The following is a 13,857-nucleotide window of genomic DNA, read 5'->3' as shown; positions in this document are numbered from 1 at the left end:
ACGATTTGCTTAATTCATAAGAATTGAGGGCTCATACCTTTATATATCAGCCAGAAGCAGGATTTTTGTGAGAAAGGAAAATACAATAAAGAAAAAACAAAAGTGTCACCTCTACACTCTACAGCTGCCCTGTTAACTGCAAAACGGTGTAAAAGTGACCTATTTGTTCAAACACTTGACATTTTAGATACATTCTGCTGTTCTGATCTTGGATTCAAAAGCGTTTTTTTGAGAGCAACCTTCAAACAAGAGCAGCACTGAAAAACATGATTCCGAAACTTATCGGCAAACCAAGAGAGCATGAAACAAAAAGTGGTGGCCTACTTATCTTATCAAGAGCAAACTTGGTCATTGAAGTAGGTATATTTTTCTCTCTCTCTTTTTTTTTTTTTTGAGTGGCAGTCAATCGCGGGCCGTGGTCGCGCTCAGCCGCTGACGTTTGTTTGCATTTACCTGGTGAAGATTTCCAAAACGCCGTAATTTACGTCATCAGTGGTCATTTCAGACGTTTACTGGAACGTTACAACGACGCTGAGCTCACTGACGCCATCCGACTTCATCCCAATTATCCCATCACTGTACGCATGAAGCCAATCACTGCATGTTGCCTTACATAGTCAGGCCTTTCACTGCTGCACTGGGAGAAAAATGGATATACCTACATACCTTCAATCTTAAGAGAGAACAAACGGGCAATACAAATACTCTGACTTGTTTGTGTTCTGTAAAACTACAGTTTCTACAAATCAGAACTGTCTGAATGCAGGGAAGGTGTTTTCTTTCTTTCTTCTTTTTTTTTTTTGCTGGATACAGTAGGTACCATTTGTTTTGGTTAAGCTATCGAAGTGAAGTAATTATCTGCTGAGAGGGTTAATCATTATTGATTTCTAGCAGAGCGCTGCATGCATGCGCACGGTGATCTGAAGATATGGCTGTTCGCACAACTAGTTTCCATCATTTCTTGTTGCCAGTAAATGTTTTAGGATATCCAGGTACACGAGCAGACTGGCCAATAGTTCCGTCCATACCCGTTGGTATCTTGCCTCGACAAATCAGTGAGTTTTCACCTCAATTACTTTCTCAATTTCACAATGTTCTCAACCACTGCATTTTGTTTAAATAGATACTTTATATTATAGCTCATCTATGGAGTGTATATTTGAATTACGCTCAGGATATGAAACTTGTTGTATAAGTGGTCCGCAAATATGCCAGACCACCCCCTGTTCACTGAAAAACTCAAGCAGGGCTGCTTAATCAAATCAAAGTGTGCAATTGGTGTGGTTGTAAATGTGTTTTGGGTTTCTTTCTGGAAAGGGAAAGTAAAGAGTATTCCCTTTTCATCCAAAAACCACTTGGAGTTTCAGACCAAGTACCTATAACCAGTGATGCTTTAGCTCCCAGAGGCATGGACCTCCTACTTTTGCCCCTCAGGCAACTTCAGCCACCCCCGTCTCCATCCACGCTTTCCCAATGAAGCATTAGCTACACACCTGCAGAGTGTTTTGATTGGGATTTCTTCTCACGTTATATCTAATGCCATCCAATCTAGAGTTATTAAAAACATTTAGCTTCGAGGTGAGGAAGAAGTAAAATTCAAATTGTATTTTTTTTTTTTTAATGTCTTGTGTGTAATTGGTTAGGGAGCCACCATCACATTATATGTTGTGTTCTTTCTTTATTAAATGACAGCGATTGCACAACAGTGTCATAACAGCACCCCGTACAAAATTCTCTTCTCTTTGCTAAATGTTTTTTTTTGATTCACACAGAAAGAACCAAAGACCTTTATGATTGTAGATGTTGAACAACAAGATCCTGCCTCAATGTCTCAGTGATCAGCCTTGATCTTCCCATTCATACAATCTGAGTTGATAATGGTGGTAAAAACTCTTCTGGGTGAAGTACAGTACCTTTTAAAAAGTAAAAAAATTAAAACACCCTTTTACTTTCTTGCTTCAGTAAAGCAACCTTGCTTTGTGAGTGTGAAGTCAATGTGTTTCCAGAAAATGAATGTGTTTCCTTGTGAAACTTTACATTTAAAATGTGTGCTTTTCAAAAAGGACGTCAAATAAACGCAACTGCCTGATTTTTAAACGACACACAGACACTCGTAACATCTACATCAGATGCAGTTTTTTTTCCTCAGCTTTCTGTTCGCACTCTGATGGGACATTGAAAGTCCGAGGGAGAAGATACGACCACAAAGCAAACAGTTACGCAACAAAGAACTGCTCTTTGCTGTAGCCCAGTAGAAGATGACAATGCTTCCCACTCGAAGGTGTGTAGTCGTCGCATTTTTCAGCACGCTGCAAATTCACATTTCCCCTCTTGAGAAGACGAGAAAGTGTGGGCAGATGTAATAGTGTCACGGCATCATCACAATAATTAATGCTATCAATAATGTAGTGTTAAACTAGACTCAATGTGAAAATGTGTTTTCCACCAGCAACATCGATCAGAGAGGACCTCATTTTAAGGTAATTATACCACTTTTTCTTTCTCCCGTGCACTACGTAATCCGTCACGCGTTGTGCATTCATGACTTATGTGCGTCGTCCTCCTATAATAATCTTACCTGTACAGCGTGACAGGAGGGTTGGCCTTCGCAGAGCAGTGGAATTTCACAAGGTTGCCCTCGAGGGCTGGTTGCGGCTCCACGGAGAGATTGACAAGAGGGAGATCTGCGGAAACATGGAGGCAAAGACCACCCGTTACAAACGTAGCATCCCCCTTCACACACGGTGTGGAAAAGTTTAAGTTTGAGGCCATCGTTTGTTGTTGACGCTGCTATTTTCAATTCTACCGACGAGACGAATTAGACGTAAACAGTCTGAAAACATTTAACATTTAAAACAAACAAATAAACCAAAAAACAAACCGAAAGGGCCACTGATGCTAAATGAATCCTCAGTTTTTATTCACGGGACCTACATTTGCCAAATGTGTTTTTGTTTTGAGACCCAGAACAGAGCTGTCAGGCTTTTATGTAGCTGTACCACACATACTGAAGGTAAATATGCTCCACTTAAAACCGCGAGGTGAAAGTCTTTTTCTCTCTGATGATCACACAGAGTGTTGTGGCCGTGCTTCGAACAGTTGAGACAACTTATCACAGTTTGCGTTTGCATTTCCTCCCAAATAATAGGCAATTATTCCTGAATAATTCAATCCCCTGCTTTAATATTCCTGCCGCCCACCAGGGGTCTGGGCCCAATTGTTGAATAACGCTGTGGTGTATTATACAGGTGTGGGGGATAACTGGCTATTTTTATTCTCATGTATTCATTATTAGCATCACAAGGTGCAAATCAAAGGAAAACTTGACTTGATAATGAGTTTCGGTAAATGGCAATTTGCAAACAGTGAATAGTCCATAGTGCAACGCACTGCAATTAAAACAATGAGCAACCTTAGTGATACAATACAATTAAAGCTGTTGTTTCAATTTCCAACATCCAGTTTATGCAAATATGATAAACAACTTAATTCATCCTAATTGAGTAAGGTAGGGTTCTTTTTGAAGATGTCTGTCCCATGTGAAACCAACAGTTAGTTACCTCACAAAAGGAGAAAATGAATGAATAGAGGTTTCCCAAAAGATGCTGGATATAGATATCTTGTCTTCAGCAATTCAAATAAAATAAAAATCAGCATACAAGTATTACAATATTGCAATTCTTTTATGATGAGAAATTTCAACTACCAAAATAGTCCCTAATGTATACTCAAAGTAAAATATCTGAGACTGATATGATTTCTTTTCTCCCGTTGGCACCCACACTGTTTAAGAGAAGGCGATGCAGTTTTGCACATCAGGGAGTGTCAATCCTAACCATGTTATGTTGCGGTATCCAGAATCAATACTGACCAGCTCAAGCTCCATCTTAAGGCTATGGCCAGTGTTTTCTTAAGGTTTGCAGAGCACCATGCACACAGACTAGAGGCTCGCAGTCCAGGAACACATAGGTTTGCTTAAAAGCTATCTATCGCAAGCGCAAGCTGCTGGCTGTTTGTTGGAGTATTTCTTTTGAGTTCAACAAATAGCAGCAGGATCTCAATGACTGTCTCCGAAGTCTAGAAATGATTCATTATTGCCTTAGCCCCCCTGTAAGGACCGGTTGCTGAGGATATAAAAGCAGATGCTTTTGAGTTCTTATCGTCATTGCAAACACGCACAGTGGGCACACAGAAACATACAAACATGGACTGTATTCAGTCGTCAGCTTCAGTCACTTTCACTAATGCATGGTGAAAATGTATTTATTTATTTTATTTTTTTGCTTTTTTTTGTCTATTTTACTTTTAAAAGTAAACTATGATATTATTGTAAAATATGCCCCAAAGGTGGATTCAATGTTATGTACTAATCTAACATTGTTAAAATATCAATTAAAATAAGAGGGCCTGATTGTGTCACATTGGACTAGGTTATTTAATTATTCAATCTAATTATTTATTTTTCACATTTCCGTCAGGCCTCATGAGCAGTAAACTAGACTCAAGGGAAAGCTGGTTCTGAGTTGGATGCTGGAGAAGCCATCTGTTTCAAAGGTATATCTAACTTTGCCTTCAGTAGGAGTGATGTTCTAACCAGGAACTGTATTGGATGTAGATGAAGGGCAGTGTGGTGGGCACAAGAATCCTCACAGAATTTAAGAAGCATACAGACACAATTGTAATGAAGCCAATCTGAGCATAGTTTTATGGAGAGAGATTCTGTGTGTGTGTGTGTGTGTGTGTGTGTGTGTGTGTGTGTGTGTGTAGGAAAACAGTTTTTTACCCTGTGGCTGTGCAGATGCTCTAGGCTGGCTCAGCTGCCATGAAACCCCAGAGAGGGGGTGGTCCAGGTGCCACATTCCTCCCTCCTCACACACCATATTCCCGATCAGCAGACTTATTTCCCTTCAGGACACCCCCCCCCCCCCCCCCCCCCACCACCACCACCACCACCACCACCACCACAACCCCCACCAACCACACTACCACCTTGAAATTCCATGAGCTCCACCTGTGCCACTACTCCCCAGGCTGGTAAAGAAAACAACAAGACTGTGGATTCACAAAGACTGAGCGCCACAGTCAAACCAGCAAATATCCCTTGGTACTGAATAACCAGTCTGCGGGACATGGTTACATACACATTGCTCGACATTATCATAAAACTATCCGTGGCTTCCATAGCAGTGTGAGCTGCCCAATTGATGTTTTTTTTGGATTAGGAGTGGGACATTGAGTGGACAAATACGTGGCAGACAGAGCCTTAGGGGCAAGATGACAGATGTGGCAGTAGAGGATGTGGGAATAAAATTCTGCAAGAATCTGCTCAAGTAAAGCAAGGAGCTGACATAAAAGGGAAGTGAGGGAGATCTGACGGTGGCGTCTGCATTAATAGGCACAGTAATGTAGATGCTAATTCACAAGTCGTTTTCATTTAATGTGTTCCTATACTGTACTTTTTAATCATGCCAACATTTTTCCTGCTGCCAAGAGACATCTAAGGACTCAAATGCTCATTACTGTCAATCTGGCAACAAATTAATGCTCTTTTCAAATGAATGAACTGACCCTCCCTCAAAAACTGCCCATGGTCCCTCTCAGTAGGAAGTAATGTCATGATGACTTTAAATCCAGAGCCCAGATGAGCAATTTGTTGGGTAGTTCCATTTCCCTGAGCTACAAAGCAAAGACAGCCATGGGAGCAACAGCTGTCAAAAGTCTGTCAGCGGTGGCCCTGGGTGTGAATCCAGGAACGCAACTGCCCTAACCTTTGACGCTCTCTATATGACAGACAGCCACTTAAGACAGAAGTCTGTTTGCCACTTTGATGTATAAATGCATGAGTTGCTGAAAGGAGTGCATTTGAGGCATCATGCAGGACATCAATATGCAGGACTATTAATTCCTCACATTCGTCAAGAGAGTAGTAGTGAATGAGGGAGCTGAGAGGATAAGATGGGTACAGAAAAAAAAAAATAAAAAAGGGGAATAGTAGGACTGATCAGAGCTTCAGTGGAAAAACAACAGGATGAATTGGGGAGGGTGGTGTGTGGCTGGCCGACAGCTTTTGATCGGTTAGTTCAAAGTGGAGACCAGATGGTGTTTTTGGAACAATCTTCCAACTTCTCTGTTTCCTGCAGATAGTGCCAGCATAAATTGTTTTATTTTTTATTTTTTTCCCTTTCTTAAAGCTCAATTTCCAATCTCTCTGGGTCACTGTAGACAGCTGTTCTCCAGCAGGACCAGCCTCAAACTCCGGGAGCGTCGGAAGCCTCTGAAGGATGGTGAAGCTGTTTGTGGGCCATCCGCTCGTGGCTTGTAGCCCCAGCAATATGTGTATACTGTCATATGGCTGACTGAGTAGAATATTTCGGGGAAGAACAGACTGACTGACAATCTGAGGACCAACACATTGATCATAAACTATTCACATGAGTGTATTTATTTAGAATTTACTCGGTTTAATGAACGCAGATGTTCTGCAATGTGAACAGCAGCTGAACTAAGGGGTTGTGCGTTGCCTTTAGCACATCTGTAAATGTCTAAATATGTTCAATCAAGGCTTTGCCGCTGATCCACCAAAAGGATATTAGTGACAGTTAAGTCCATCGGTGAGATTCCAAGTATCATGAAAACATGATATTGAGAAATGATGTCCCCGTGGAGACAATTTGAGTACTTCTCTTGCCCTTTTTTTTTCTCCTTATGCTTTCCCTCTCACTTTCAGATTCTCTGCCAAATGCATTTGCCATTATCTGCTTGAGTGAGCAAGGAGAGCATGTAGCTGAGCAAGCTACCGAAAACAAATCCTCCCCAATTGCACATCTGCATGTTCTTTATTAATTAGTCTCAACAAATGGCATTCATCCCCCCCCCCCCCCCCCCCCCGCCCCCTCCCTCCACATGGCTCAGCTTGTTTGCAATGCAAACACACGGAGAACCTTGGCTCCACTTGTCCCCCGTGCATTCATTTCCCACTACGTGTTTCAAAGCGTGCTTCTATGTGGGGCAACGCTCCGCAGATATGCAACTGGACTAGAAAATATTTGAAGAATATTTTAAATCCTGATGAGAGGGAATTAGCGGGACATGAAACTGTAGCATCGATATCACATTCCGCTGCTGTGGTAAGCCCCGAGATGGTGGGAGGAGGAAGGTTTACTGATTTAAGTCCAACGGACATAAAGCAAGTCAAGTCTTGCTGCTGGAGAAAAACAGCATCAGGGGGTAGCCACCCCTCTGCTATCAAATAATTACAGCCAGCTAATGGACTGGTATGGACAACCGATGTCAGCAGTCTATCCGAGGTTCTGAATCACCTCTGTTGGCTTTAAATCCCTCTCATTGCGGCAACATCACCACCGCATACTGTATTTAGATGCTAATTTGTCTAAACCTTGGTTTGATAACGCCGTATGAACTTTGGTGGGAACGAAAACGCTGAGGTGGATGTAAATCATGGGCATTAAAGACATGATGAAAGAAAATACTGTTGTTAAATGCACTGGGATTTAGTCCGGCGTAAGCTTTAGGGCAATGTGCAGGATTGTTGTTCAGATGACTTTCATTGGGTTCTGATTTAAGGTTGAGGCTGAGAGGAAACGGCCTCCTAAACATGGAGGTGAGCTGAATATGAAATGTTGAGATGTGAACAAGGAATGAGAAGATTTTAATTACTTGTGTCGCCATTATTATCGTGTCACTAATTTAGTCAATTAGATGACTCTAGACAGCAAAATGAATGGGAGTTTAATTATTTAATGAAAAGTGGGATTTACTCACAAGGAGACAAGCAGAAGGCAACAGCAGCATTTATCCTGGGAGTGTAAATGCTCAGGCGGACATTATCAACAAGGAGGGAATACAAGGAAATGTGCTTATTTGCTGTCTCGCTGAGAGTGAGATGAGAGCATCACTATCAATTCTATTTTATGTGTGTGTTCAATACAGAGCTAGCACATATAAAGCATCTGTAAGGCATTGATCTCACGTTACATTGCTATCAAACATTACTTCTAAATAGGAAAACAAAGGTCGAAGTGTGCCAACATAAAGTTCCCCACAAGGAAAATGACTTTCTTGAAAACATAATTTTATAATTGCAGTGAAACTCTCTACTTTAAAAACTTCCAAACTTTGACCACAACTTAAGTTTTACTCAAAGATCAATGTGACTTTTAGGCCAGCAACTTATAATTGCACACCATCAGATGTTTGGAGGGACCGAATTGGTCGTAGAGTGCAGTCTAGCCTCACTGACTTACGGTTCCTGGCCCTCACCAGGGTCCCACTTAAACTAATAGCAGCTGTTCACCAGAGACCGCCATTAATCCCTCCATCTTTGTTATGAGACTGAGGCACGTTGCAGCCTCACTTGTAAAACACATGAGAGCACAATGTGAAAAAGAACATGACATGGAGAAATACCATAAAAGTTAGAATTGTCTCCATATAATGACTATGTTAACAATGGATTTCTTATTTATTTAATTGTTTCCATTCCATTCAATTATCTTATGCGGCTATAGAATCTTCTGCACAAACGATAAATTGACAGGATAATTGCCGAGCTTATCTCAAGTGATGAATGGAGAAGGCGAAAGATTTCTGTAGGAGATATTCTCAGAACTTAAAGCACAGGGCTGTCAACTCCCAAACATTAGGAATACATCGACACATTATGAGTCTTTTCTTATGTTAAGCTGCAGTAATTAGCTGACTGCTAAACTTCCTATCTTACAATAAAATATATCCTTTCACTACTATTTGGACACTAAGACAAAATGAATAATAATAATGCATTGCTTCAGTTTTTAAGTTACCCTTTTGGGACCTGGGATTTGGTAGTTTGGTAGTTGAGAGTCACCCGTCATGGCCATCTAACTTTGTCGTCTGTCCATACCAGTGTTTATATTGTATTGTTCCGTCATGGTCATGTGGGTGTTCTTCAAACAGGCATTGTTTTCAAAGCATTACCATGTAAATGCAAAACTTTACTAAAAGGAAATCATGATAACGATTTGTTTCTCACTTGAAACTTTGTCATGTAAACAGGTCCTAAATGTTTCTTCATCGGTTGTTGTAGCAAGAGAGGTCTTCTCCTCAAATGACAATTGCCATCATTTACATGTAACAAACTGTAATCTGAATGGGAACACATGTAGTTTGTGTGCATTTCTGTTTGTGTGTTTATACATGTAGGAAAAAGTTGGCAGCCCTATAAACTATCAGCAAAACAAGATAACGGCACTACTGGCCAGCAGTATGCAGTTTCTCTAAATAAAGAATTTAGGATTATCTAAGTGCACCATCGGTGGAGAGGTTTAAATCAAACCAATCTGATATGAAAATCTACATTTTGAGCGAGGAATACTTTGCCATGGCTGGCATTAGACGAGTTTAATATAAAAATAAAGCCCAAACAGGCAGTTGGGTGACAGAAGTTAAAGGGGAATCTGACACGTGATGATATCCAACCAGAACAGGACCAGTGTATCTTGTACAAATTGCACATTGGCGTTTGCCTGGTGATTAGTGACGCAGTTTCCCAGAAGCTGAAGAAACACTGCTGAAGAATTATGAGCCTGTACTCTTGGATGTGCGACTGGGTCTGGCTGTAAAAAAGAACACCCAAGCGTAGTTGTAAATATGAAATTGCTGAAAGTGTTACATTTATTTCACAAGCTGACAGGAAGCTCCTGTAGGAAACATTACCTTGATAGGTAGGGTGGTGGCGTTTGGCTTCTCGAAGAAAGGCTCACAAAGAGACAACTGGAGAGGGGCGAGGAAAGAGCTCTGGGTTCTGTTTCTCTTACTCAAAAGAAATAAGTATGTGCTCCACTGTCTGGCATTTGTCTTTTCCCTGACAGTGGTTTCTCACTCAAACGCTAAAGTTTTTATTTTTATTTTCTTTTGTTGTGGTAAATAATTGGCATGACTCATATAAAACCCTGCAATGTTTTGATCATGGAGGACTTGTGTTACCTCTGATGGATACTTTGATTGAATGAAAAGGGTTTTTGCTGAGAAGGTGCCTTTCTTCATAAGAAATTATTAATCGCGAGTGTTTGTCTCCTTCTGTGTTATGAACCATGGCACGTGTTCTTTCCTACTTTTATGATCCGCCCACAAATGATCACATAAGCACATTTGTAGTGTTTAACTCAACAAATACAACTGTGAATACACTGCACAGGTTGGACATCTAAAACATTAATAAAAAAAATTGAATTATTTTACTACCCTTGAAACTCCGTTAGATATTTAAAGATGACAGCTTGGTAATTAGCTTGGAAGTAATGGAATTATCCACATAATGTGATTTGGTACAGCCTGGAATTTAGGTGTTTCTTAGAACTAACCTCTGTTGGAGGATCATGTCCCTGAATTAGAAACACCTAAGTCTGTCAACAATGGAACCCATCCTACGCTGTGATGCCTTCCAGATATTCAGATTTAAATTGTTGCATCAATAGGCTAAGAAATGCAAATGTGACGTTGTATCAAAAAACTAAAAATGAAAACAATTTCAGGAACCTCTCCACTCTGCTTACCTTCGAATACATGAAAAATTTATTTTTTCATTCCAATTATCCATGAACTACATATAAAATGTATGTAGACTTTGACAAAAAAAATAAATAAATCAGTATACCTCTCCGCAGCAGTCGTTGGTTCACAGTGGAACCTTCAGACGTTCAGAACAGTGTGTGTATCCAAATTGGAATTATTATTTCATTCATGTCCTGCAGATGCAGCCAATAAGCTTGCAAACATGCTACAGTGCAGTGAAATTGAGCAGAATGGGTATCCAAACACAGATGAATCATTGTTCAGTGGTGAAAGGTTTCATTTCAGGGGCAAGATATGTGGGAAATGGTTCTCAAGACAAACTCCAGAAGCTCCGATGAACTCTACTGAACACTACCTGTCTGCATTCGAGCAGGGAGGCCAGGGAGGAGGAGAGAGAGGAAGACAAGAGCCTAAGCCTTCTGGGAGACAATTTGAGTCTCGACAATTAGTCCCTGCCGTCGCTCAGTTTGATCTCGTGCTGCGAAAAATGTTTTCAGGAGCCATAATTGTGTAAAAGAGCGCATTTTGGAATGCTAATTAGAAATCTGCGCCACTCATTTTTCGGGGTTAAATCATACATTCATAACCAAGGCATGATCCTATGCTGGCAAGTATTTATCACAGACCCATCATTATACATGGTGACAACACACAGCACAGACTTCCCCCTCTGACTGCATGAAAAGAATTGAGGAGCTCAAACTGCAAGGGTTGCAAACACCAAAAACTGTTTAATCATTCTCACTCCCGTGTCTGAGTTGTCCTGATCGTGCCGAGCCCACTCTCGCCATGCTTGCCTCTTGTGGTGTTCATAATGAAAAGAATGGAGCCGTCAGTCATAATGGCTCTCTAAATAGCATTTTCTGCTTTATTAGTCATACTTAATGGTGTTGAAGGGGTTGTGAGCGATGCAAAAATCCCTTTGTTCAAAGCCCTCCTCTTACTGTGAGCAGTTTTTGATGGAAAAAAGATTCCCTGACAATTGAGGCTGAATGTGTTTTACACGCTGGGCTTACTTTGCCTATTTTGTAGGGGGAATTGGGGATGCTCTCATCAAAAAGATTGATGGCATGCACAGGAAAACAAAAGAGGTGTAGACAGTTTGCGAAGCGCCACAGCAGGCAGGTATGCCGGACCAAAGGAGGCAGTTCTATTCATTTTAGATGGACGGCTGCTTTGATATTTCATCACAGCAAACAAAAGTGACTGATGTATCACCAAGCTACCCACCTTCCTCGTATGAAAGCCAAATAGAGACAAATCCCGAATTTCTGACAGAGACAAGAATGAATCCCTCATATTTGCACAGTGTCATGCCTCGGTGTGTGAAACATTGTACCTGTTACTTTTTTTTTTTTTTTTTTAAATTTTGTCCATGTTTGTCTATCAAGGGGTTTACACTAATCACCAATGATTGGAGAAGTTGTTAGAGAGATAGAGAGAGAGAATAAGAAGTAGCTTGCTTACGCTGAATGTCGATTGTGACACTGGTCTCCTTGCCATTGGGGACGGCCTTGTTGGAGGCCTTGCAGATGATCTGCTGACCTGTCTCGATGTTGGAAGGCGATAGGTAGAGTGTGCTCACGGTGCTTTCTCTCCTGCCGTCCCGGAGCAAGGTCTGCAGAGTGAAAAAAAAAAAAGTAAATGCCGTTGTCTGGATAAACAAGCTCCAAATCCATAACAAGCATGGTTGGTTGATCAGATGGAGTGGAGTGGAACAAGGTTTTTTTTTTTTTTTTTTTTTTTAAATAAATAAATGAATGAATAGAAGTTCGCACGACTTTGGTTTTCTGCAGTGCGTCCCAATTTTTTGATTTTTTTTTTTTTTCTACTATGCCTTCAAAAGCCCTGATTCAGGCTGAAATTATAAACTGCTTAAGTGACTGTCAAACAGAAAAGAGAGGTGGAACAAACTCTTCACCGGATAAGCTTTGATGGAGAAGGTGTAAAATTGTTTTTAAAAAGGGCTGAACATTCATGAACACACACATCTTCTCCCTCAGGGAACCAGAGACAAACCCTCAGAACTCTCCAGCCTGTAGTTTCACTGCAAAGCATATTGATATGAATAAAAGTAGAAATATGTTGGGGTTTTTTTTGCTTCCTTTTGTATGTCTGGAGAGCTGCGCTCTAGTGCATGGCTTGTCATACTCCACAAAGGAAATCAATCTTCTTTTCAGCGCTCATCCTCTGAGCCCTACATTGTGGAAGCCATCTGGAATCGGTTGGTAGCGCTCAGTAGCTCTCACTCTCCCTCAAACGCTCAGGGGAGGGCTCTGGGAGTCCATGTTAACTAGTGCGGGACAGAACAAAGTCACTGACTAGAACAAATTGCGTGGGCAACGGGGCACAGTGTGGTCAACCACAAAGTCAAGATGCATTTCCCTGCCATCTCTTTAAAGCAGCCCCGCTGTTGCTCTGCATTTTAGAAGAAAAGAAGACCTTGCTTGCGGAGTACATCAAACAATACTCTCGAAATAGAAAGAGAAGCGCGGTTGTTGACCGGTAGGATCCCACGGCTGAATCGCCTCGGTACACTACTACCGTTGGACTAGACACATACAGATCTTCACCAAATTTTCAAAAATACAGCGATAATCCATCTCCCGAGAAATTCTTAAGACCACTCCTTCTCAGCGTGTTATTTCACTGATATTGTGGTTAAAAAGTCTACATGCCACGGCGAAAACTTAATGCGCTTTATCTTACAACGCTCTTGCAAAGTTCATAAAAAGCCACACTGCAATTGGTTCCAACCACTATAACAAATTCCTATTAATCATTTTCTGATTCAAATTGGCTCATTGTCAAAGTACAATCCAGGAGTAATTATCATCGCATTCTTCCACTCTAATGCGAGGGTTTCGCTTTAATAAAACTGTAGCCTCTGCACTGTCTTTCTTTTTTAAGCATGCCATAGTCTGAATGATATAATTAAAATGTCACTGTACTGGTAATATCAGACGGCAAGACGCTTCAAAAGAAATCTTGCCATTTTATAGTTCAAGTACCTGGAGGTACCTCTTAAGTGCATATGACATTAGAGAATAAAGTCAGCGAAAGTAAACAAATTCTTTTGTGCTTTAATGAGTATTTCACGGTGAAGGGATATTATGGATCCCTGGCATGCGTCTGTGAAGCCCATTTGTATGTAAAGAACCATGTGATGGAATTCATAGTTGTGCGTGAGTCACTTCCAGAGCAGAACACATTAGCTGTCAGACGCGGGATATGTCAATGTAATATCCTTTCTGACACAATCAGGATTGTTTCCCTCGTCGCTCC

At 41.0% G+C, this 13,857-nt stretch overlaps 1 protein-coding gene across 2 annotated transcripts in view; it reads right to left on the bottom strand.

Annotated features, from left to right (window-relative positions):
* The window catches only part of kirrel3b (kirre like nephrin family adhesion molecule 3b), a 160,993-nt gene that overhangs the window by 29,402 nt on the left and 117,734 nt on the right, over positions 1–13,857 (bottom strand). For both annotated transcript variants that reach the window (XM_080460468.1, XM_080460469.1), the window contains exons 6-7: positions 12,040–12,190; positions 2,579–2,684 (exon numbers count right to left, since the gene is read on the bottom strand). In XM_080460468.1, coding sequence (XP_080316594.1) covers positions 2,579–2,684; positions 12,040–12,190 — 257 coding nt within the window. The remainder of the gene's footprint in view (positions 1–2,578; positions 2,685–12,039; positions 12,191–13,857) is intronic.

Source organism: Lipophrys pholis, assembly GCF_963383615.2.
Source record: "Lipophrys pholis genome assembly, chromosome: 3".
NCBI lineage: Eukaryota > Metazoa > Chordata > Actinopteri > Blenniiformes > Blenniidae > Lipophrys > Lipophrys pholis.
The sequence above is the reverse complement of the archived record's forward strand: the minus strand, read 5'-3'. Positions and strand labels throughout refer to the sequence as shown.